The 23,691-nt window shown below is 41.2% G+C and overlaps 2 protein-coding genes across 3 annotated transcripts in view; both read left to right on the forward strand.

Moving 5' to 3' along the window:
- BTBD1 (BTB domain containing 1) overlaps window positions 1–8,980 on the forward strand; it is a 45,521-nt gene extending 36,541 nt beyond the window's left edge. The window contains exons 6-8 of one of the 2 annotated variants that reach the window (XM_027089225.1): window positions 3,351–3,438; window positions 6,822–6,968; window positions 7,478–8,980. In XM_027089225.1, the coding sequence (XP_026945026.1) occupies window positions 3,351–3,438; window positions 6,822–6,968; window positions 7,478–7,636 (394 nt within the window). In that variant the 3' untranslated portion in view covers window positions 7,637–8,980. The remainder of the gene's footprint in view (window positions 1–3,350; window positions 3,439–6,821; window positions 6,969–7,477) is intronic. The other variant, XM_027089226.1, reaches the window with a different exon arrangement.
- Window positions 8,981–12,933: 3,953 nt separating this feature from the next.
- On the forward strand, window positions 12,934–19,248 carry CUNH15orf40 (chromosome unknown C15orf40 homolog). Its single transcript, XM_027089227.1, has 4 exons — window positions 12,934–13,062; window positions 14,209–14,335; window positions 16,696–16,823; window positions 18,177–19,248. The coding sequence occupies exons 1-4, from the start codon at window positions 12,949–12,951 to the stop codon at window positions 18,270–18,272; spliced, it is 465 nt and encodes a 154-aa protein (XP_026945028.1). The 5' UTR covers window positions 12,934–12,948; the 3' UTR covers window positions 18,273–19,248.
- The last annotated feature ends 4,443 nt before the right edge of the window (window positions 19,249–23,691 follow it).

Here is a 23,691-nt window from a genome sequence, read left to right on the forward strand (position 1 = left end):
GATTAAGTTCAAGTCTCATAGTTAAAAACAAGTTTTTCATCTACATGAATTCTGACAGGACACTTGAAAGTTGGTTGAGATTCTTTGTTTTGGGAGACTTTCCTAAGTATTGCAGTAAATCTGGTGTCCCTGGCTCCCTGTCAGTGGTGCATCATATCCTTTGTGAAAATAGAGCCTGCCTCCCTGGGCACAGAACTCCTTTTGAGAACAACTAGTCCACCCAGACAGCCTCAGGATCAGTAAAAATCTATTAGAACCAATGCATAGTAGTGGCAACTTATAAAACGTATGTGCAAAACCCAGTGATGTTCCTGTGTCATTAAAATTCATTTACAGAGATGGGTGGTGTTGATGGTTAACAACAGTGTGAATTACTTAATGTCACTGACTGGTGCACTTTAAAATGCTTAAGATGGTACATTTTGTTATATATTTTGCCACAATAAAAAAAATTTAGGGCATTCCCTAGTGGTCCAGTGGTTAGGACTTGGTGCTTTCAGGGTGGTTTCCCGGGTTCAATGCCTGGTCAGGGAACTAAGATTGCGCAGGCCATGCGATGCAGCAAAAAAATAAATAAATAAAATTAATGTTTGAATTTTCAGTTAAAATGGTGAGTAAAAACAGACCCCACTTGCAATAGTAACAAATAACATAAAGTAGCAGGGGTAAATCCTATAGGAAATGTACAGTATGGTATCTTTATAAAGAATTGGAAAACTTCGACTGGAATCAGACAGTGTCTTTCCAAACTAACCTTTCTGAGTTAGGCAGTTCCTTGTAGAAGTCACATGTTTTTGGTAGGGAGGAGTGGGTTGGCAAAATTATTCTAAAATTAATTTGCAAAAGTAAAGGTTTCTTCTTTAAAAGAGTGGTATTAATCAAATATGAAAAATATTGTAAAGCCGTAAGAGAATGTTGTACGGAACATACTACAGAGTTCAGAAACCAACCTAATATAAATGAACATTTAGAATGTGAGGAAGGATTAACCACTGGGAAAATAAAGTTAGATCTTTACTGATGCCATCTTCCAATATTTGTATAAATTAAACTTTTAACGTTAAAAAAAGGAAACCGTGAAGGTGCCGGAACAGAATGTTTATTTATTATGAGGATGAGATAGGCCTCTCTGAACTTGGCATAGATCATAATTTGACTACAAATAATTCAAAATGTTACATCCAAAACCACCATAAAGTTAAAAGATAAATGACAAATAGGAAAGTTTTTGTAATGGATGTTACTGACAAAGCATATAATAACTATATAACATGGTCTTTCAAATCCACATGAAAAAGACACTCATCAGCAGAGAAAAATGGGAAGAGAATGTGAGTGGGTTTTTCATTAAAGAGAAAATCCAGTAGATAGTAAGCATATGAGCAAATGTGTTAACTCAGTAATCAAATATAAATAGAATTTGTCAATCATCAGTTTCTCAACAGCAAAAAGAAATGAATACTTGTGGTTGTTGAGAGTGAGATAGAAATGACCTTCATTCCTTGTTGGGTGTAAAGTTTTATAATCTTCCCAGAAAGCAATTTGATAAAGTTCATCTAACGCCTTAAGAATATGCCTTTCATTTTCCCCAGAAAATCTACTTCCAGGAATTTATTCTAGGAAATAATGAAGGCACTGTGAAATGGCTGTTCATCATGGCATTGTTGTATAATAACAAAAACTGCAAATAACCTAGATTATTTAACAAGTAGGAATTGTTTAAATATAATGAATCAGTAGTAGTTTTTTACCTTTTTACATGAAGTTACAAAAATATATATATTCTGACATGGTTTTTAAAATAATACATATATGTTCATAGAAAAAAGTCTGTTTTTGTATTGTTTAAAAACAGAACTAAAAGTCTGAAAAGGAAGTGCACTGAATTGAAAATGAAGTTATCTCTAGATGGTAGATTTAGAGATGCTTTAAATTTTTCCTCTTGTTTGCTTAGCTGCATTTTCTGACTTTTTTTAAACAGAGAATATATTGCTTTTTTATAATAAAAAATTATAAATAATATATTTTAAAAATTTTAACGTGATCCTCATACTGGGAGTTTAGCATAGTGATTGAGTGTGACCTTTTGATCCATGCAGACCTGGGATTGTGTCCCAGCTCTGCTACACATTTTGATCCAGGCAAGTTAATTTCTCTAAATCTCAGTTTCTTCAGCTATAAAAACAGGATGATAAAAATCATACTGTGTTACTTAGTTTATAGAGCTGTTATGGTGACTAAAGGAAATAATTCATGTAAAGAACTGAAGCTCGGTGCCTGGCACAGGAAGTGCTCATAAAGTGGCAATGGTATGGTAGTAATAATAATAAAACTTGTTACTTCAGTTCTTAAAGTATGAAATGTTGAGGATAACTGCTTTATATTATAGATTATCTCTTATTATACAGTCATTTAGTGCCATTTGTGCTTGATGCTAGTTTTTATACATTTATAACATGGAGTAAGGTGGGTCTGTTTCTTAACTATGGTGACTAAACTGGATCTGCTAATTGTTCTAGTGTGAAATCTCATTCTGATCCACCTGTGTAACTTAGGTCCTGTCCCCAGACCTCCACCACCAATTCTGTTACAGCAGCCTGCTTCCTTCACAATTCTTATCACAACTTATAATTAACGATTTATCCCTTTGTTTACTTATTTATTATCAGTGTCCTCCATTAGGCCATAAGTGCAGTAGGGGCAGAGACTATCTTGTTGACCATTATTTCCCCAGTGCCAGGCCCAGTAAGTATTCATCAAGCTGAAGAATTGTCAGAGTTTGGGACGCTGCACATTAGGTCTGATGGCTGACACATCTCTGTTCATGAAGGAGATGTGCAGACAGATTTGGACTAAAATTATCATCACAACAAAAGTGGGTATTTAGGTTAAATAAATTGCTTGGCTCAAAAATGAAAACAGAGGGCTTCCCTGGTGGCGCAGTGGTTGCGAGTCCGCCTGCCGATGCAGGGGACACGGGTCCGTGCCCCGGTCTGGGAAGATCCCACATGCCGCAGAGTGGCTGGGCCCGTGAGCCATGGCTGCTGAGCCTGCGCGTCTGGAGCCTATGCTCCGCAACGAGAGAGGCCACAACAGTGAGAGGCCCGCGTACCGCAAAAAAAAAAAAAAAAAAATGAAAACAGATTCTACTTAAGTTTCCAATAAGTTACTCTAGCAAGAGTTTTTTGGTAAGCAGATGACATTTCCAAGGATGTTTAATTTTTGATAGTTTTCTTTATTATGAGCAAAATTAGATGTTCTGAGTAACACTTTAAAAATGTATAAGCCTTTGGAGTATGAATGCTTACTGAATTATGTATGTTATTTTATATTTGGCCTCGTTCTCTCAGGTTCACAGTTAATAGAAGAATCTCTATAGTCGGATTTGGTTTATATGGATCTATTCATGGTCCCACGGATTATCAAGTGAATATACAGGTACACTTTTTTTGCCCACTGTATACCATCTGAAATACATAACAAGTGTCATTTTACGATAAGATATTGTTTCGGCAAAATCCAAACTTCAGTATAAAAGCCTATTAGTATTTTAAGCCTAGAGGTTCCACTTTACAATTGATCTAAAAAGTGTAGTTTCAGAAAATTGAGGTCCTGGGGTCCTTAACAGAAGCATTAACATACAAGGAGCTCGCCTTTGTCCAGGAAACCCTTCTATTAGTTCATCCTGCTGTGCACTGACTGTCTCAAAACACCCACCTGCTTTTTTCATGATACTTTGAACTCTAGGGCTTGAGACTGTCTAATTTCCTATAACTACTGGTTACACCTCTGATTTCTGATTGTCTGACCATACCCTGCCCCATTCTTAGGTCTGCTCCACCTCAGTTCTTTCAGATATGACACGATTACTTAATCTCGAAGAAAGTGAAGCACCTCTCTCCTTCCCTTCCAGTCAACCAGTGTTCTCCACACTTTTGATTGCTCATCCCAGTTAGTGAAATTATTTTTGAAACACATCTACATTGTACTTTTATTTACTATACACATATACCTATGCAATACTATACTTATTTTATATTATACATAAATTAAAACACAAAAAATAGAAATGAAAAAAGGAAGTAAACAATGTTTCAGACTTCTTTCAGCTGAAAAAAGTACCCTTTCTAAAATGTTAATTAATATACTATTTTTAATAGTAAAAACATTGGTGAACTTTGTGATCAAAATGCATCATTGACTTTCAAGATACACAACAATTCAAAGATCTGGTCTGGTCCGGGGACTTACCTGGTGGCGCAGTGGTTAAGAATCTGCCTGCCAGTGCAGGGAACACGGGCTCGAGCCCTGGTCCAGGAAGATCCCACATGCCGCAGAGCAACTAAGCCCGTGCGCCACAACTACTCAGCCTACATGCCACAACTACTGAAGCCCTTGTGCTTAGAGCCCGTGTTCCGCAACAAAGACAAGCCACCGCAATGAGCAGCCCGCGTACTGCAACGAAGAGTAGCCCCCGCTTGCCACAACTAGAGAAAGCCCGTGTGTAGCAAGGAGGGCCCTACACAGACAAAAATAAAGGTCTGGTCTGATGACAGCCAAAAAAGATACTTTACTACCTCACAAAGACACCTTGTTCCAAATGGAAGAATTGCTTTATTGGCTGTGCTAATGAAATCATGCTCATTTTTAAATTCTATCCACTAACGTTTATAGTGAAATTCAGCTATAAATTAAATCATTCATGTCATTTCGTTGCTCTTACAAACCAAAGCCACTGAGATTGTTTATTTGAAAGATTTTAAAGGTTAGGAAATTTTTTTTCTATAATTTTTAATGCAAAAAAGCCACAGCAGACCTCTTAGGGGTATAAAAGATTTTCATGATCACTCCCCGTTTTACTTTTTTTTTTTTTTTTTTTGCGGTACGCGGGCCTCTCACTGCTGTGGCCTCTCCCGTTGCGGAGCACAGGCTCCGGACGCGCAGGCTCAGCGGCCATGGCTTACGGGCCCAGCCGCTCCGCGGCATGTGGGATCTTCCCAGACTGGGGCACGAACCCGTGTCCCCTGCATCGGCAGGTGGACTCTCAACCACTGCGCCACCAGGGAAGCCCCCGTTTTACTTTATATACTGTTAAGATCCTATCCATGGGATCCATAAGCCCCCTTAAGCAGGCTGTGTAATCTGCAGGCCTGGGAAGGAGTGAGGGCCCCACAGGCATTCTCTTAAATTGTGGAACCCCTGTCTTCCTTCAGTGCCCCTCCCATATTACATGAGACACCAGATTCCTTGTGTACAGTCTGAGGGAGGGCATCGGGGTTATAGGTATATTAAAATGATAAAATATAAAATGAATAGAAGTAGGACTTCTCTTTATTTTCTTCCGCCCGGTGGCTAGTCCCATGCACCCTCTAGATAACACTACCAGATAGACCTGCCTGGGTTTGAATCTCAGCGCTACCATCTCAAGGGTGTGTCTGTGGGCAAATTAGGTAACCTCTCTGAGCCCCAGTGTCCTTGTTTACTTTGACAGTAGTGGTACCTCCATTATGTTTTTGTGAGCAACGGTTGGGATGATGCATGTAAAGTGTTTGGAACATAGTCTGTTGCTGTCGTTGTTGCTGTAGTTTTATAATTTGAGTCTCACAATAGCCTTAGGAAGAAGGCAAACAAGTTTTTTTGCAAGATTAAAAGATAAAACTGAGGCTCGGAGAAGTGGTTTACTCTAGATTACACTACCACAACGAAATCCTGTCTTACTACTTTTCCAGGGCACTATCATGTCTTTTTTTTAAATTGAATTGTGATATACTGTAGTCCCTCAGTATCTTCAGGGGATTGGTTCTAGGACCCCCTGTGGATGCTCAAAGCCCCTTATATAAAATGACGTAATACAGTCAGTCCTCCACATCCACAGGTTCTGCATCCGTGTATACAGGGGGCCGACTGTACATACAGAAAAGTAGACATAAGTGGTACGTATGGCTCCCTTTTCATAAACTGCGAACACACTTGTGTAACCAGCAGCCTGATCAAGGAACAGGGTATTACAGCACCCCAGACATCCCCTTGTGATCTTTTCTGGTCACTATCCCGCCTGAGGTGGCCACTGTCCTGATCTCTCGCTGCATGTACTGGTTCAGCCTGTTTTACTATTACCGTTTTTACCTGATGTATGCAAAAAGATGGCTTTGTGAGCCTTGGCCTCCACACATACTGTTCCCTTGCATGAAGACTTTTCTCTTATAACCTGGTAACCTCTGAGTTGAGCTTTAAAAACTCTCTTTTGTGGAGCCTCCCCCCTTCCTGACAAAATCAGTTTTTCCTCTCCTCCTCCACTTCATCTTATGCATAGCTCTCTACTGCAGGTGCTGTACTGAATTGTCATTGTTTACTTGTCTTCTCTAATGACTAGAAGCTCCTTGAGGGTGTCCCTCAGTGCCTGGCACAGGTTATGGAACTAAATTGAAAAGACGGAATTTTCATATTTTGAAATATCCACATAGGAAATGCTACAGGAATTTCCCAGCAACAAGACATAGGCTAGCAAGGAGTAGAGGCTCATTTCCCTCAGGCGTCTAAAATCCACACAGCCTAAACACCAGTTCCCAAGCCATGTGTCTTTTTTAGAAGCTCCTCTCTCCTGCAGCCAAAGCCCAGTTATCTGACATCCTCCCCATCCTTACTGCAGTGAATGCATTTTCTGACAGCGTGTTTAAAGCCATCTTTAGTGGTTAGAGACAGTAGAGAAAAATTACAGCAGAGAGATGTAGTAGTCTATTTTGCTGTGCCTAAGGGCTTCATACTTTCTTCTACGAAACTTTGTTTTAACTTAAATTTAATTTTTCTTTTAAAAATTACAGATCATTGAATATGAAAAAAAACAAACCCTGGGACAAAATGATACTGGATTTAGTTGTGATGGGACTGCTAACACATTCAGGGTCATGTTCAAAGAACCCATAGAGATCCTACCCAACGTGTGCTACACAGCATGCGCAACACTCAAAGTAAGAGTCTTCCCGAATGTTCCAGGTGGTGAGCTGGCGGGGCCCACGGTTTCCTCTTGCATGTTATAGAGAGCGTGTTTCAATAGAAGCTGAGAGTCACTAACAGTACAGCCTTGTCGGAAGCAGAGAAGGTGGGAAGGTGGGAGCTAAAATATTCCACTGCTTTGAGAAGAGCAGTGCCTCTCAGCAGAACTCTGCTCTGAAAGAAATAGTTCTTCATAAGAAATAGCCTTTTGTTTGAGTAGGAGATTGTAAGTTTGACAGAAGATAAAATAAAACAATTATTTCCTTAAAACCATTTCACTGTCCTCTAATAGCTGAGCTCTACATTCATTATTTTTAGTCATTAATTAGCTTGTAGCAAAAACTACATTTTTCCTTAAATGACTTGGCATAAATTTTTATACAAGAGCTATAACGAAATACAGTAGATCGGTAATATAATTAAAATACCACATTAAATTGCTTATTAAATGAAAATTACTAATGAACCTTTTGTTCTCATTTAGGGTCCAGATTCCCACTATGGCACAAAAGGACTGAAGAAAGTAGTGCATGAAACACCTGCTGCTAGCAAGACTGTTTTTTTCTTTTTTAGCTCCCCTGGCAATAATAATGGCACTTCCATAGAAGATGGACAAATACCAGAAATAATATTTTATACATAATTCAGCATTATAATACATAATGGCTAAATAGTACCATACAGCCTAGTCTCAAAGGCATAAAAAACTGGCCACAGAATATAACTGTAAGATAAGAGACATTTTAATTTCTTAGAAAAGATAGATAAGTGTTGACTTAAATCTCTGCATGATTTAAAGGGAGATTTTCCATTTTCTTATAACCTTAGGGGGAAAAAGAACCGGTTTAATTGTTTAAAAAAAAACAGCTATTTATCTTGCATAATTTCATAGATTAGCTGACTCATGATCTTTCAGCAGTTTTATAACCGAAAGATTCTTGTTTTATATAGCTGGTTGGTTTTTTTTCCTGTTTTAACTTTTGAAGGTTACATAAGATGAGGTGGGTCGGTATTCCTACAGAATTCCTATTAACTCAAATAACTAATTTCAGAAAATGAAGAAAACTGACCTCATCTTTGGAGTTTCTAACTATCTGGTGGTTAGCATTTGCAGTATTGCTAGAAATAGGCTTAACAAATGCCAAAGAAAATCTTCAGTGCATTTACAGAAAAGGATATTTTATAATAGTATAATATGTTACATAGTACAGTTTTAAACGATAAATGAAATTTGTACGAATTCACAATAATGTGATATAAACAAAGGATCTAAAGGTGTACTCCGAGACTGGCTTATCACTAAGCTGCACCACTGTACGTGTCTCTCTCTGCGGAGGATGCGGTTGAGAATTCCCAAGATTGAGATGATGGCGGTGGTGCTGATGGTGGCAGAGTAAACAGACATCAGTTCAGCTCTGTGGCGATAATCTTAACGCAGCAAGAACTGGAATGAAATACTAACATCTCTAACAGCTGCTTTGAAACTTTAAAGATATCCAACAGAATCACTCCTGAAAAGTATACTTTCACCTATACAGTCCTATCCAAGAAATAAAATATGTTTTAACATTCATGACCTCACTGTCAGAGGTACAGCTGCCTAAGGAGGGGATAGGAAGTATATTGGCAGAATGACATTTATACACTTTTATAAAGCAAAATTTTTATATAAAATTCTTTTTCCCTTCAAAATGATTATCTCATTAAAAATATATGTGTGATTAAGCTATATCAAATAGTTGTGGAAGATGTGTAGAAATCAATTCTTTTAAGTATCAACTTAAGAATTATTTCTAAATGGTAATTAGGTTAAAAAAATTTTCCATCTAAAGTAGTATTTGATATTTTCAAGAAGGTAGTGAGATGTGGTGGTGGCAGAGGTCTCATGTAACTGAAGGTAGTCATACAAGGGACAAGAAATGGAACCATTTACTGACATGGGACATCCCCTGGAATTTTAAAAAAATAAACATCTATTGTACTTTTATTTTTTTTTTGTCATTTCTAAAAGTTGAGTGTAAGACACCATTTTGGAACAAAGCTTCTAATTAATTGAGGTTGAACCTTATTTTTAATTTATGGAAGTAATGCAAACCATAGTAAGAATGCCTTACTGTTGCCTTAAAGCAACTATAGCAGCAACAACTGTTGTCGTCTGCTGCTTCATCATTTTTTTTCAGTCTCAGGTTTTTCTCGCCTGTTCTACTCTCAGTAGGTGAGAGAAAGGAAACTGTGCTTGTTATTTACTCTGATATAGTGTAAGGACCATCTCGCCATCGTTTATTAATAGAGCTACCTGAGTGACTCCTGGGTACCAGGCTCTGCACTGAGTACTTTACACACGTTCTCATTTGCTTCTCACAACATCAGTATGAGGGAAGTACTATGATAATACCCATTTCACAGGCCAAGAAATTCATGTTTTAAAAGGTCAAGTGGTTGTAAGCAGAATTTAAACCCAGATCTATCTCCCAAGCTACAAAGCGGGAAAATATTATTTTGCTGGATCCCAAAATGCCACCGTTCTCAAACCTTATAGTGAGACCCAAAAAGATACTTGGCTAATCTGTGTTTACTGTAGAATATAAGCAATTTCTATTTTTTAAAAGAGTGATTACTCCAGTATCTACCCAACAAATTGTGATTATTTGTTTGCATTATCAAAGTGTTCGTTCTTTTTTTTTTTTTTTTTGTGGTACGCAGGCCTCTCACTGTTGTGGCCTCTCCCGTTGGCGGAGCACAGGCTCCGGACGCGCAGGCTCAGCGGCCATGGCTCACGGGCCCAGCAGCTCTGCAGCATGTGGGATCTTCCCGGACCGGGGAAGCCCCCAAAGTGTTGCTTCTTTAAGGCCCACATAAGCAGTACTTTTAATTTGCAAGAAAAAAATTTATCGGGAAACAGACAACTTTATAGGGCATTAGAGAGAGCCAGGTCTTCAAATGCAGTACGTTAAATGCAATATGTTTTAGACAAAAAATTGTTCCCTTTCAAGTCCTGTCTCCTTCAGTCTCCTCCTTTTTGCTTCCCTGTTCTAGTTATCCAGATTCAAAACCTGAAAATTGTCCCTTGAATTAGACAATGCATCATTCATAAGAGAGGACGGTGCCCCAAGAGCTACATGGCTCATTTAGTCTTTTGCCGAGTTTGCACACTTAAAAACTCCATCTTCTCCACTGGCAAAGGCTAAGATAAGAGAGTTTCTAAATTGAACTTTACTAAAACCTGAAAGAAATGTAAAAAAAAATAGGAACCAGTATAAACATTTATAATGGGTTTTCTGCCATTTGGATCATAGGCCCTATTTTTTTTTTTTTTTTTTACCATTGGGCAGTATTTTTTCCAACTCTTTCCTTTCCAGAGGCAAAGATTCGGGGCAGCAGCAACAACAGATGTACAGTTTGGGTGGCAAATGGAGCTGATGGCTTTTCCCCTCCCCCTTCTCCACCCCCAACTCCTGAGTGACCTTTGGGAAAGCCTGAATGGTCCTTTCAGGGCACCTCTTCCCTCTCTGCCTTCGCTCACCTAGTCAACTGCCAGATAACATAATAATCCACGATTGCAAGTGGCCCCTTTATTTCCATCTAAACTGTCAAAGCTTTAACTGAGGCTGTCATGACTTCACCCCAAACTAATTCTATATAATGCTGATTCAGCTTTTGTGCCCCAATTCTTAACTCATTTCAAACAAAGAAAATATGGCTTTGGTTTAACACCTGGTTCACTTCTACTAAAGCCTTCACACTGAGTGGCCTCAGTATCCAAGTGGGTGGACAACCCAGCCAAACCTAGCTTTCCATTTTCTTCCTAACCTCCAGTAACCTTCACCATTTCATGTCAATCACTCCTGCTCATGACCACACCATGTACCTTGTCATATGGACTTGCACTACCTCTGAAATGGTAAGTTCAGACATTACACTCTCTGACCACAACCTTTGATGCCTCTTCAGCTCTCACACACACTCCCATACATGTGTCCTTGCACCTCAAGACTGCCATTCCCTTGACCTGTCCGTCCTTTCTGTCAACCCTCTTCCTTCCCTACTCTAGTAGACTCCACCTTCAACCTTTTGGGTTTTTTGCTTCTCCACTTTTGATCTTTGATCACCATTAACCATTTCAGTAACCCTCAACCCTCTCATACCCACCTGGATGAAACCAGTTGTCTGCCTTATCTTCAACTTCCTGGCTGCTGGGTCCAGGCATTTAAAAATGATGTAACTGTACAAGACTGGGGTCATGATGATTTCATGGTCTCCAAGTTCAGGTAGACCATCAGTGTTGCAGAGTGAGTTTCAACAGTTAGCTCTCTGACATTCTCCAGAGTATTTAAATCTGTTCCACTCTCCTCACATCTTCAACACCTCCTCTCCTTCAGCTAATGAAAGAACTCCAGCTCTTCGCATCAAACCTATACACATAGCTACATGTGCACCTAAACTTTTCCTTCTCTTGCGAAGGAAGGGGTGTCTGAGTAAGGCTTCTTGTAGACAGGTCAGTCTCCACCTGTGCTCAGAACCCCACCTCCTCCCTCTGTTGTAACGTCTCCTTTCTTGGCTTATTCCTATGAATATTCAAATGTGGTTAATTCTCATTCCAGTTTAAAAAAGAAAAAACATCTTAACGTCATGTGCTCCTCCAATACCAGTTACTCCTTCACAGTGAAATCGAATTATTTTCTACACATATTATCTCTTTCCTCTTCTGCACTGAAACTGCTAGCACCTAGGTCACTAACACCGCTCATTTCTGTTTTACATGCCTTCTCTGTGGCACTACTCCCTGTTGACTACTCCCTCTTGAAGTACCCTTTCTTGGCTGCTACGTACTCCTACATCTGGCCAATGTCATTTGGTGCCTTCTCTCTACATTTTCTTAGGGTTCTGTCCTGGGCCCTCATGCTCTGCACACTCTCTGAGTCTTTATCTCATCCACGTGCATGGCTTCAATTACCATCTATTTTCAGAGGGCTCCAGAATCCATCATCAGTCCAGATTTCTCAAGCTTCAGTTACAGACATTCAGTTACCCCCTTAATATTTCTACTTAGTGTCCCACAGCTATCTCAAACTCATTATGTCCCGGACTGAACAACTCACCTCAGACTCCCAAACCTGCTCCTCGGGCCCCAAACCTGGGCATCTTCCCTGACTCTTCACTCTCATTCCCACATCCAGTCATTCCCCAAGCTCCGATCATTCTAGTTCTTGAGTATGCTTGAAATGATCAGCTCTCAGTTCTCCATTCCCACTGCTACTACTCTGGTTCAGGCTACCATCTTCCATTTAAGAGGGAGGTCTCCCTACCTGTATTCCTCTATTGGCCACATTGCAGCCAGTGATCTTTCTAATCACAACAAATGTGACTCCACCAATCCTTTGCTTCAAACCCTTCAATGACTCTGATCTTGCCTCCGCCTTCTTCGGTTTCATCTTTTGCCGCTTCACACATCAGAATATATTTCCTCTCCTTTTACATTGTGGCATCCTCAGCGCCTGGCACAAGGTAGATGCTCCATCAGTACACGGAAGGTACCCAAAGGCTAAAGCAGCAGGATACTCTACATCCACTTAAGGGCCATAGGAAGCAGCGTGGGGCTCTGCACCTGCTGGTTGGCTGCAGCAGCGAGAAGACACCTGGCCCTGTGCGCTCTTTGCCGCTCACTCCAATCCCTTCTTCCCATGAGGAAACAAGACCAGAGGGGGTTGGGGGTGGTCACGACTCGACCAGAGCCCAGCTCCCCATCTCTCGGTCTCCTGAGCCGCTTTTCTAGGTGGCGAGGGTCCCGCGTAGGTCCGGGAAGAACGAGGGGTCTTGCTCCCGCCAGCCGGAAGGTGTCGCCCTCGTGCCACAGCAGAGGCGCAGGCCAGAGAAGCCGCTCCCGCCCGCTGCGTGCGCAGGTGCAGAGGGCTCTTCCGGCGTCGGGCCGCCTTTCCTGCCGCCTCCTTGGCGTGGATGTTGCGGCTCGGCTGCGGGGTGAGGCAGCTGGGGACGGGACCTGGTGCTCGGGCTGCTGCCCGGCTCCCTGTGGGCACCGAGATGCCTAAGAAAGCTGGTGCAGTGAACAAGGCCAGTGGCAAGTCCCTTGGCAGTTGGAGGGTGGGCCGCAGGAATGCTGGTTGAGGAGCGCGGGAGAGAAGCGGGACCCGTGGGTGGGTAGAAGCTCCGCCAACTGCTTGTTGTCTCTGAGTTTCGGGCCTCCCGCTCCCCGTCTTTCTCGGCTGCGCTGCCGCCCACCGGGGAAGTCGGAGGGCCCGGGCCGGCGGCGCGCGAGGCTCTTCCTGAGCTGTGGCTGCCGACCCCGCCGGCCTTGCTCCCACACTCCCAGGCTCGCGCTTCGTGTTCCGGCAGCGCCGTGCGGCCTGTGCTTCCCTGGGAGGCTCTAGTTAGCGTTCTGTCTCCTTCCCTTGGTTGGTCTTCGCACCCCTCCATCAGGAATGCACCACTCCCACACTTCCCTTCCACCGTCTCTGCAGGGCTGACTCCAATCGGTTCCTAAGACCCGGCTCTAAGACTGTCTCCTGCCGGGAGCTTCCCCAGTGTCCCAAGGCGGGACTGCCTTCCCTTTCTCTGCGCCGTGATGCCCTGTGCGTGTGTGGTCGGCGCTCCTAGCACAGTGTATTAGAGTGATTATTTGTTCTTTTTCTCTCGCTGCAGTCCTAGCTCCTTGAGCTCCATGTGTCCTTATTCATCTTTACATCTCCTTTGCCTACATACTGCCTTGGTGCGCAGTTCATGTTTGTTCAATGTATAGTTCCGAGTACAGCTTCTGGCACACAGTAGTCCTTTAAATACCACTGTTGTTCCTTCCTCCTCCCCTTCCCCCCAGAACTCATGGATATACACCGTCCAGCCATAGTTGTTCACAAACGTTTGTTAACTTGTGCTGCTTGAGATACAAAGATGAATAATGAATAATCGCTGCTCCCTGAGGAATGGGAAATACAAAGCCGACAGTAGGAACCAGTTCTAAGTCAGGTTTTCCAAGGCAGGAAAAAAGCACTTTGTGGGGTTGATGGGAAGGCTTCGTGGAAGAATTGATTTGAGCCATGAAGGCTGCTGGAAGACCATTCTGGGTGGCCAGAACTCCCTGGACCTGACCTATTAGCCTAGTTTGTCTTGGTTAAGGGTGAAAAGGAATCATGGAAAGATCAAATGTGTGGGAAAGTATTTTGTAACCGTAAAGTTGTAGTGTGATTGTTGTTGTCGTTTTAGGGTAAAAGCCAGAGCAAGGAAGCAGAGAGACCAGTTCCTCCCTCAGGTCCTGTGGCCGTTGATCCCAAAGGTTGTGTCACCATAGCCATCCATGCCAAACCTGGTTCCAAACAAAATGCTGTGACAGGTATACCTGGCCACTGGGGTGGGAATCTTGTATGAACCACTTGTCTCCTCTCCATCCTCCCTTTGCCTTGGCTTGCTGGAAGTTCATCCTGTGTGGTCAAGTATATTTTTCACACCTGCAGTTAGAGGCTTCTCCATTTTTAAATTCTGGATTCTAATGTAAAGGTGTAATCTAGTGTTTAAAACCAAATATACCGTATTTAAAGCATACCAAGTTAGATGAAAAAACCATTGTGTATTGTCCTTTTTAATATGGTATTTTATGAACCAGGATTTACTGTGGTGATCAATTCAAAATACAAACTGTGAATCGTTATGTTGTACACCTGTTATGTGTCAATTATACCTCAAAATTTAAAAAGGTATTTTAGAAAGAACATAGAAACGTGTAGCCTAGATGATTCTTAGTTTGTCCTATTCCAAAAGTGGAAACATTGGCCAGAGAAAGATGTTTTGGTTGATTTTTTAAATGACCATTGGTCCAAGGAGGGAGAGAAAACCTCAGATCTGTGAACCTGATCATCAACACCTGTGTGAGCTTATTTCAAATCAAAACTCTACAAGATATTCCTGGGCCCAGTTCTTTCATCTGTCAGATGAGATAGTTAGAAGCTTTTTAAGCTATTCCCTGGAGTCCAAAAGGTGCCTCAAGAATCTGCGGTGGGCAAAGGGGAGGTTGGCAGACAGGACTCCTGAGTAGCTGTTTACATTTGTTTTAAATGCTGGGGCTTCAGGAGAGATTGGGTGGGGTGGGGAGGCTTCTGATTGGGAAAAAAGTTTGATCTGAGTTACCTTGACGGTCTTTTTCACCCACTAAAGCTAAAGCTCTGTATTCCAATTTTTAAAATATTTTTAAAACAAGACCTCAAAATTGGCCCGGTTTGTGTTGATGGCCATGTTAGCTTGGCTATTTGTTGGCTGTACCCTCCTTGGCCAGCATTTTCTAAGTAGTCACTGTGGACACTGCTGTTGGAATACCATGTTTCATCAGATCTAACTGGCCATCATCTATGTATAAGGTGCAGAAGTACTTTATGTACCAGTAAGACAAAATCCACATCAACTAAACACTTTCTTTTCCATTTATTATGATACATCAGGATTTCAAAGATATTAAAATGTGAAAAACTGTGCATCATAGAATCAGTGACAGGCTAGGAGGAAGGTTGTTCTACCATCTCATTCCTGTGGATTCTGTAGCCGTGTTTACACAGGCAAGATGTAAGCATGTGGAAATGCCTAAGTAACCCCAGATGCAGGACCAGCTCAAGCTCATTTGCAAACTGCTTTGAGTGTATACTTCTCTCTCAGAAATAACAGTGGAGGATTGCAGACACGTTGCTCTTTATAAAGGCTGTATTGATGAGGGAGTCTGGACCACTCTTCAAAAAGCAGTGTTCATTGTCCCTGGATTTCAAAGCATGAATTCAAATTTATTTGTGAATCACAATGCCACTTTCTAGCCATGTGACCTTGGACACATTACTTCTCAGTTCCAATTTCCTCGTTTGTAAAATGGAGATGATAAAGGTATTAATATCTTCATAAAATTATAGGAATAAACAAGTTAATATTTGTAAAGCCCTTAAAACATGTTTGTGTGCCCTTAAAATTAGTGTATGTAAGTGCTGTGTAGATGCTAACTAAATACTACTTTTTTTTTTTTTTTTTTTTTTTGCGGTACGCGGGCCTCTCCTTGTTGTGGCCTCTCCCGTTGCGGAGCACAGGCTCCTGACGTACAGGCTCAGCGGCCATGGCTCACAGGCCCAGCCGCTCCGTGGCATGTGGGATCCTCCCGGACCGGGGCATGAACCCGTGTCCCCTGCATCGGCAGGCAGACTCTCAACCACTGCACCACCAGGGAAGCCCTAAAAACTACATTTTAAAAATATCAAAGAGATATTTCACATAAGAGGTGAATCTAATCCAGTGCTCCCATTTTCCTGATGAGACCCTGAACAACCCTCTATAGTTTCATGAGCTGCCTGGTTAATCCACTTCCTCGGTGACATTGCGGGGCTAAAGCCCAGCTCCGCTGACTCCCTGCCTGGGCTCTTCCTGTTAGACCAAGTGCAGTTTCCAGCTCCTAAATCCAGGTTATTGCCCAGGACTCTGTAGGCCCATTTTGGTCAGCAGGGTGGGGTGGGGTGGGGTAAAAATCAGCTTTCTTTGGATTTCTGTAATGGTAGAGGCATATTTATGGTTATGTTCCCTTAACTGTGATTAATCATTCTTCATTCAGCAGTTATTAATTGAAAACCTACAACATGCCAGACAAATGCAAACACTTTTACAAAATATGCTCACTGCGTGAAGAAAAAAAACTCCATGAGGATCAAGTCCACACTGTTTTCATTGCAGATTTGACAGCCGAGGCTGTGAGTGTAGCTATTGCAGCACCTCCGACAGAAGGAGAGGCTAACGCTGAGCTTTGTTGGTATCTTTCCAAAGTCTTAGAACTCAGGAAGAGTGATGTGGTTTTGGATAAGGTAGGTCTCTCTCTCTCTCAACATCTTTGAGTACATCAGTCATTACTTTTAAAATACCAATTTTTTTCTTTTCCAAATAATTGAAAAACCAGTTGTTTTTAATGCTCATAATCATTTAATCACTAAAATCTGTGAATTCTTCCTAATCTTCACTCCTAATGCCTCACTCCTTCAGACTGTGCAAACGCTATACTTGTATTCCTTAATTGCCATCATTTCCAGCATTTTCTCGTAAGTTCATTCCTGTACCTGCTCTGTCAGATTAATCTTGCTTGTCTTTTCCCTCAAGTCATCACCATACTAGAAAAATCTAAAATGGTTCCTCTTGTCATCTCCATTAGTGAGTTCATAAAGCATACCTGGTCCCCCATGTTATCCTTGCTCACTAGAAGCTTATTAGGAAGAGAGAGGACTCATGTGAAGTCATTAATACCATGGGTTTGCACTAGGGGTGGATATCAAAATCACCTGGAAATGATTTCTAGAACACAGGTTCCTGGGCATCACCCCAGACTTAACTGAAATAGAATCTGTAGGAGTAAGACCCACTCGTGTTTATACTTCTTAAAGCTCTATTTGTTTTCCACTGCTATACTATACTCTGTAGCTCCTACCCAGGATCCAGCGGGCACTCAGAGTCATTGGTTAGTAGGCTGTACCTAAACGTCCATCTGATCAGGCCATTCCCTCATGGTCGCCCCTGCGGCAGGTCATTTCGGATTTTCTCCAGCTCACGTGCTCTGGCATTTGCCTGAAAGGGACTCCCCACTCTTCCACCTGTGCAGCTTCTACCCATTTAGATAAATACCTGCTCAAAATTTACCTTCTTTAAAGGGTGTTTACCTTTTTATAGTTGTCTTAAGCAGTTGTGGAATCATAGCACTTGGATATGTGGTTGCTTTTTGTTCGGAATTTTCAGAAATGTGTAACGGTATAGAGAATACCAATTTGTTTTACATTTGGAATTATTTTTATACAAAGTTTATATAAAATTGCAATATTTGTTTTGGTAATTTAAAAAATAATTTAAACAAAAGTATTACTTGAAACCAGAATATTGTACATCTGGATTCCATATTCATTTTGAAAATTTAATGCCTAGCTTTTATTATTACAGAAATTGATGTATGAAGGTTAAAAACTCTGGAGAGTTGTAAAAATATTGTAGTAAGGTGGAATCGAAGAGACAGCCTTTGGTTAGACCAGAAGTGGCTAGGAGAAAGTGGGCACTAAGCTGTCAGGAAAACACCAGCCTACTTTTAACAACCCCTCAGCAACTGAGGTCTGCTGCCTCTTAATAGCATTAGAAGGTTTAGTGTGTTATCCTGACACTGTTTTTTCCTTTTGGTCAAGGGTGGTAAATCTCGTGAAAAAGTGGTAAAGCTTTTGGCCTCCACAACTCCGGAAGAGATCTTGGAGAAACTGAAAAAGCAAGTTGAAAAAAAATAAAAGCAAGAAATGAAAAGTACACCCTTGAGAAACTTTTTTATTGCTAATGCTGAAAAGACTGTTAAAAAGGAAAATATATTTAAAGACACAGAATGTGGAAATACACATATATTTAATTAAGAACAGGACACACAAAAAAAGTATGAAGGTTAAAAGTACTGTTATGTTGAATTTAGGTTCTAAAATCCCTGATCCCAAACAGCTTGGGACATGTTACTCTGATTTCATGGTGTTACAAAATAACAGAGCTGGAAAGGATATTTAAGATGACCTGATTGAGCCCCTTTCATTTCGTCATGGGGCTTCTGATGTCCAGAATTTGAGTGTATTCAGGATCACATGGTGCAAGATGGCAACTAGAACCTAGATCCCTTGGCTTCCAGTTGAATGCAGTTTATCCCAATTGTAAATTAAAATATTTCCACAGCACTACTGGAATTCTGGGGATGGCCTTCTAATCCAGTTTACAAGTGACAGAGGAAGACCTGTCACTGCTTCATAGTGTCACTTTGTATTTTAAAATGATTATGTATTATGTAAAATGCAAAATTTTTTTCTGTGTTTTTTAAAAATTCTGTTGACCATTTTGTTAGAAAGTAAAGAAGAATAATCAAGACTTGTAATTTAGGGAATTCCCTGGCAGTCCAGTGGTTACGACTCGGCGCTTTCACTGCCAGGGCCCCGGTTCAATCCCTGGTTGGGGAACTAAGATTCAGCAAGCCACGCAAGACGCAGCCAAAAAAAAAAAAGACTTGTAATTTAATGTTAATTTTCATTTTTGAGAAGTCACTGAATTTTCTTCCTCCTTGGATGGTAACTGCAGTCATCAAATCTGGTAGTTCTTATGAATCTCCTAAGATCCTCAAAAGAAGATAGAAGATCTGGAAGCTATTTTCAGTATTTGTAAAAACCTATCAGAAGTCATATCTATATTGAACTTCAAAAGCTAATAATAAATATCTTGCTTTTAAATGTTCAATCAAATTATAGTAATTTGTTAAGGTGAATAAGTTAACCCGATTACCTTTGCTGATAGAAGAGCCGATCTGCAGTTGTGTACTTTGTCTAAGCACATGAGAAAAATCTATTGACAGACAAAAATCTTTAAAAATATAAAATCCACCAAAAGGACCAATAATAAAAATTACGGATGGTAAAAGAACTGGGAGCCACTCATCTAGTTCAGCTTACTCTGTTGAGAGGAACTGAGGACAACCCAAGTTAGGCGGCTCATCCAAGATCAGAGTAAACATGAAGGGCAGAGCATGGGTTACGCCCATCTGCCTTCTCTTCTAAGCCATTATGCCACATTGCCTCCAAATGTGCTTCTGTTTTACGTGGTCTTGGCTTCGGAACCTTTCCTCTTTTTTTCATTGTTCTGGTGTGTGCTCTACAGGCATTTTACTTGTGCTTTTTACATGACTCGTTTGTTAGGATGCTTTCCTTGATAAGTAACAGAAACCTAACTCATCTGGCTCAAACAATAAAGGGATTTATTAGCTCACATACCTGGAAAGTCCAGAGGCAGGGTTTACTTAGAGGTTACTGACTCAGCAGCTCAGTGATGTCATAAAGGACCCACTTTCTTTCCTTCCCCTGACTTACTTCAGCAGTGCCAGCTTCATCCTCAGGCCTGTTTCCCCCATGGAGGCAAAAAGGCAGCAGTTCCAGGCTTCTTGTCCACCTGTCACCCCCTCCAGTAGAAAAAAAGGCCTCTAAGAAGAGCTGTGGTATTTCTTTTCCAAAAGCTGTCAATCAGCTCCTCCTTGTATCTCAGCCCAGATTAGGTCACACACAGTTTCTAAACCAGCCCCTACTGTCAGGGAATGCCATGTTATAACACAGGTTACCTAAACCAGTGACTAGAGAAAAGAGAAGAGTTACTCTAATTGTTTTAGACTAATCAAGCCCCATCCTAGAGCTGGGGATGGGCTCAGCCTACTTGGAAGCAAAGGAGTGAGCAGAGAGAGGTAGATACTTGAATACAAATTGGGAAAAGTTAGAGAAAGAGAAATGGATGCTGGATAGGAGTCAACAAATACCCGTCACAATCATCTATTTACTTCATTTAAAATGGCCATTATTTTAACAGGGACTTTTTTGCCTAATCACTTCTTTTGAGAAACACACAGTATCTTTTTAAAAAGAACATCCTTACTTTGTCACCAAAAAACTGTTGGCAGAGGTAGGAACTAGTTCAGCAGCTGTGTCTGAGGACATGTTTCCCTTTCTTTCTTAGCAAATGAGGTTGCCTTTAGCAGTCTGATGCTCTCTTGACCCACACAGGGCTGTTCCCCATTAATAACAATCACAGCTAAGGCCTGGGCACCTTGAGCTGCTGTGGAAGTTTAGTTAATGCAGCTTTCTTTAGCTGGGCTCTATTCTTCCCCCAGGGATATTAAGACAGGCCCAGTGACCTAGGACAAGGACACAAAATCCCCAACCCCTATAACAGTTGTCTAATAACATGACTATAGCCCTGCCTACCCCTGTTAACTTTAAGTGAATACTTACACGGTCTACAAAGTGACCTGATTACACTGCCTTTCTCATCCTGTGCTGTCCTGAGGGTCCAGCCTTTCAGGCAGCCCATGAACAAGGTTTGAATGATACTTTTCCAACTCTGATGACTAGTGTCATGGTGATGTTCTAGCACTGCATCTGTAATCTATCATTCCCCACCTTAATACATAATTACTCCTGCAAACATGATTTAAGAATAATTTAATAACTTGGGTGCCTGCTACTTGCCAGACACTGCTTTGCCTACACTATATGTTGACAGTTGGAGGCAGAAACAGGGAACTTGAACTCCTGATTCCTGTGAGCCATTCCTCACTTGTTTGACAGCTAGGTATGGAGAGAGAACCAGAGCATGTAGGTGGCACCTTTGCACTGTTTAAAATTCCAAACAGCTAAAAACTCACTTGAGGCAGTTCTTTTCTGGGCTGCAGGCTACCAGCATCCCCCCGCTTACAGATTCTAGGGATTTGGTTAAGTAGTTCCTTAACTCTAGAGCAGAATATAAATTTTAGAACCCATCATGGCCTCCCACTTCAGATTTTTTTAATGCACGTGACTGGAGACTAAAAATTTTTAAAGCTAGATTTTCAATTTGTATCCAAGAGGTGGCACCATATTGCAGTAGCAGAAAACCACACATAGATTAAAGAAAGGAACGGACTCTTAATTCCTTTTGAAGTGAGCAGTACTATTAGGAAATCCCTTCTGTAGTGCCTGACTACCAATGTCACAATCTCTTATCCTTCTTGTCTAGTCTTCTCAGAGACATTCCTTAGACTTAGTCCCCTCATACCTTGAGTTTAGCATAGGCCAGAGTGTGGCATTAACCAGGGCCGGCTGAGTACTCAGGAGTCTCGGGTCAGTACTTTGGTGGAGCCAGCGAGGTCCTGAGTGCCTTAATTTTGCAAATTTCAGAAATCCCATTTAGTCAGTGTTTTTGAAAATGGAATTGGGCTGGAAAATTAACAAGGAATTAATTTCTAAAAGGATGCCAATTTATTAATTTGAGTGAAGAACGTACCTGCCAAATAGACTGTGTAGTGGGATCCTCAGCACCTTCTGTCCCTTTGGGAAATCTCGTCCAGAAGCCAGTCATCATTTGAAGCTTGGAGAGCTTGGGGTCAGAGCCAGGGAACTTAGGGGCCAGGAGCAGGGAGCTATGACTGTCTAGAGCTCCCATTTCTGCTGCAGGGACAGACATATTTATCTTACCAGCCCCTCTCCTGGGACAACACTGAACACTGATGCTTCATGGCACAGGAGCTCCCTTTTTCCAGGTTCCAGAAGACCACCTAACTCTGCTCACATAGGCTTTTTTCAGATAATCCTTATAATTCAACTAATAGAAGTTTTCAGCATTTTATAATCCTATTCTAGTTGTGTGCCACAGGGTCCATCTAGTCACCTTATTAGAGTTTGGCAGGGGTGAATCCCCAAACTTTGCAACACGAGGTACAGAGTCTGTGGGCATTTCTCCATGCAACTCATCTCATCCATGATGTGGTTTTACTATCATAGTGTCTCTGGAATTGTTTCAGAGTCTTAGGTTTCCCCAGAGATACCTGGGGGATTGGAGCGCTGTGGAGAATAAGGGAGCAAGTCAACAGAACTCCAAGCCTTTAGTCTGCTTCTAGAACTGTGCTGCCAATACACTTGCTGCTGGCCACGTGTGGCTCCTGAGCACTTGAAATGTGGCTCATCAAATTTTAAAGTAAAAAAATAAAAGCATCGTAGAAATAAAGGCCCTGCTGGGAACAACACAACAGAGAAGAGGCTGAATATATGACATGGAGTTTAGAGAGCAGGCTAGAGAAAGGTGAGCAAAGACAGGAAAATGACAGACACAGAAGTCAGACAAAGGAAAACCAACACATGCATAACTGGAGAAAAGAACCAAAGAAATGGAACAGAAGAACAAAGATTTAAAGATATAATCGAGAAAATATTGGAGGACTTCCCCGGTGGTCCAGTGGTTAAGATGCCACACTTCCACTGCAGGGGGCATGGGTCCGATCCCTGGTCAGGGAAGTTCCACATGCAGCGCATTGCGGCCCCCCCCCAAAAAAGAAAGAAAACATTGGAGAAATAGAAGATAAACTTACATAATGAAAGGTGCAGTGTCCCAGGTGAAATACTGACAGTGATCATCAACAATGAAACACAACCTAGTAAAGTTCTCCTAAGTAAAAAAGCCTGTGGCCATCTAGACAAAACGTTGAAGTCATAGGGAGAGAGAAGACACATACATGAATACTCATATGTTGCTGATGGGAATGTAAATTGCTACAATGCTTTAGAAAATGTGGCAGCATTTATTAAAATGAAATAATACAGGTTTTTTTTAACCCAACAATTCTACTTTTGAGACTACCCCACAGAAGACATAAAATAAAAGCATTCAAAAGATATATGGACAAAAGCAATATAGCATTGTTAAGTAGGGGCAAAAAAGGAAACAACCTAAGTGTCTACCTATAGGAGAATGATCATATAATCAATGGTATATCCATGCTATACAATATCATGTTATTAAAATTAAGTCATTAATTTTTAATCTATAGCTAGTGACCTGGAGTGATGCCTATTATAATATGTTGTGTGAACAAAGAATAATATACACATATGTGTGTGGGTTTATATATATAACCTCACTTTAGTAGGAAAGGAAAAACATGCATATACCAAATTTATATATATATTTGTGTGGGCATGGTGAAAGAGACAGAAGCATTCACAACAGGCCAAAGTCACTGGCTGGATGCAGATTATTCATATTTGTCTAGTTTTACTTTTTACAGTATTATTTTGTATACACACAAAACATATAGTGAAGGAAACTTTAAAATGAGACACACACACACACACACACACACACACACACACACACACACACACA

This window comes from Aethalodelphis obliquidens, unplaced genomic scaffold, assembly GCF_003676395.1.
Source record: "Aethalodelphis obliquidens isolate GAN/ISIS:26980383/991018 unplaced genomic scaffold, ASM367639v1 scaffold65, whole genome shotgun sequence".
Taxonomy (NCBI): Eukaryota; Metazoa; Chordata; class Mammalia; order Artiodactyla; family Delphinidae; genus Aethalodelphis; species Aethalodelphis obliquidens.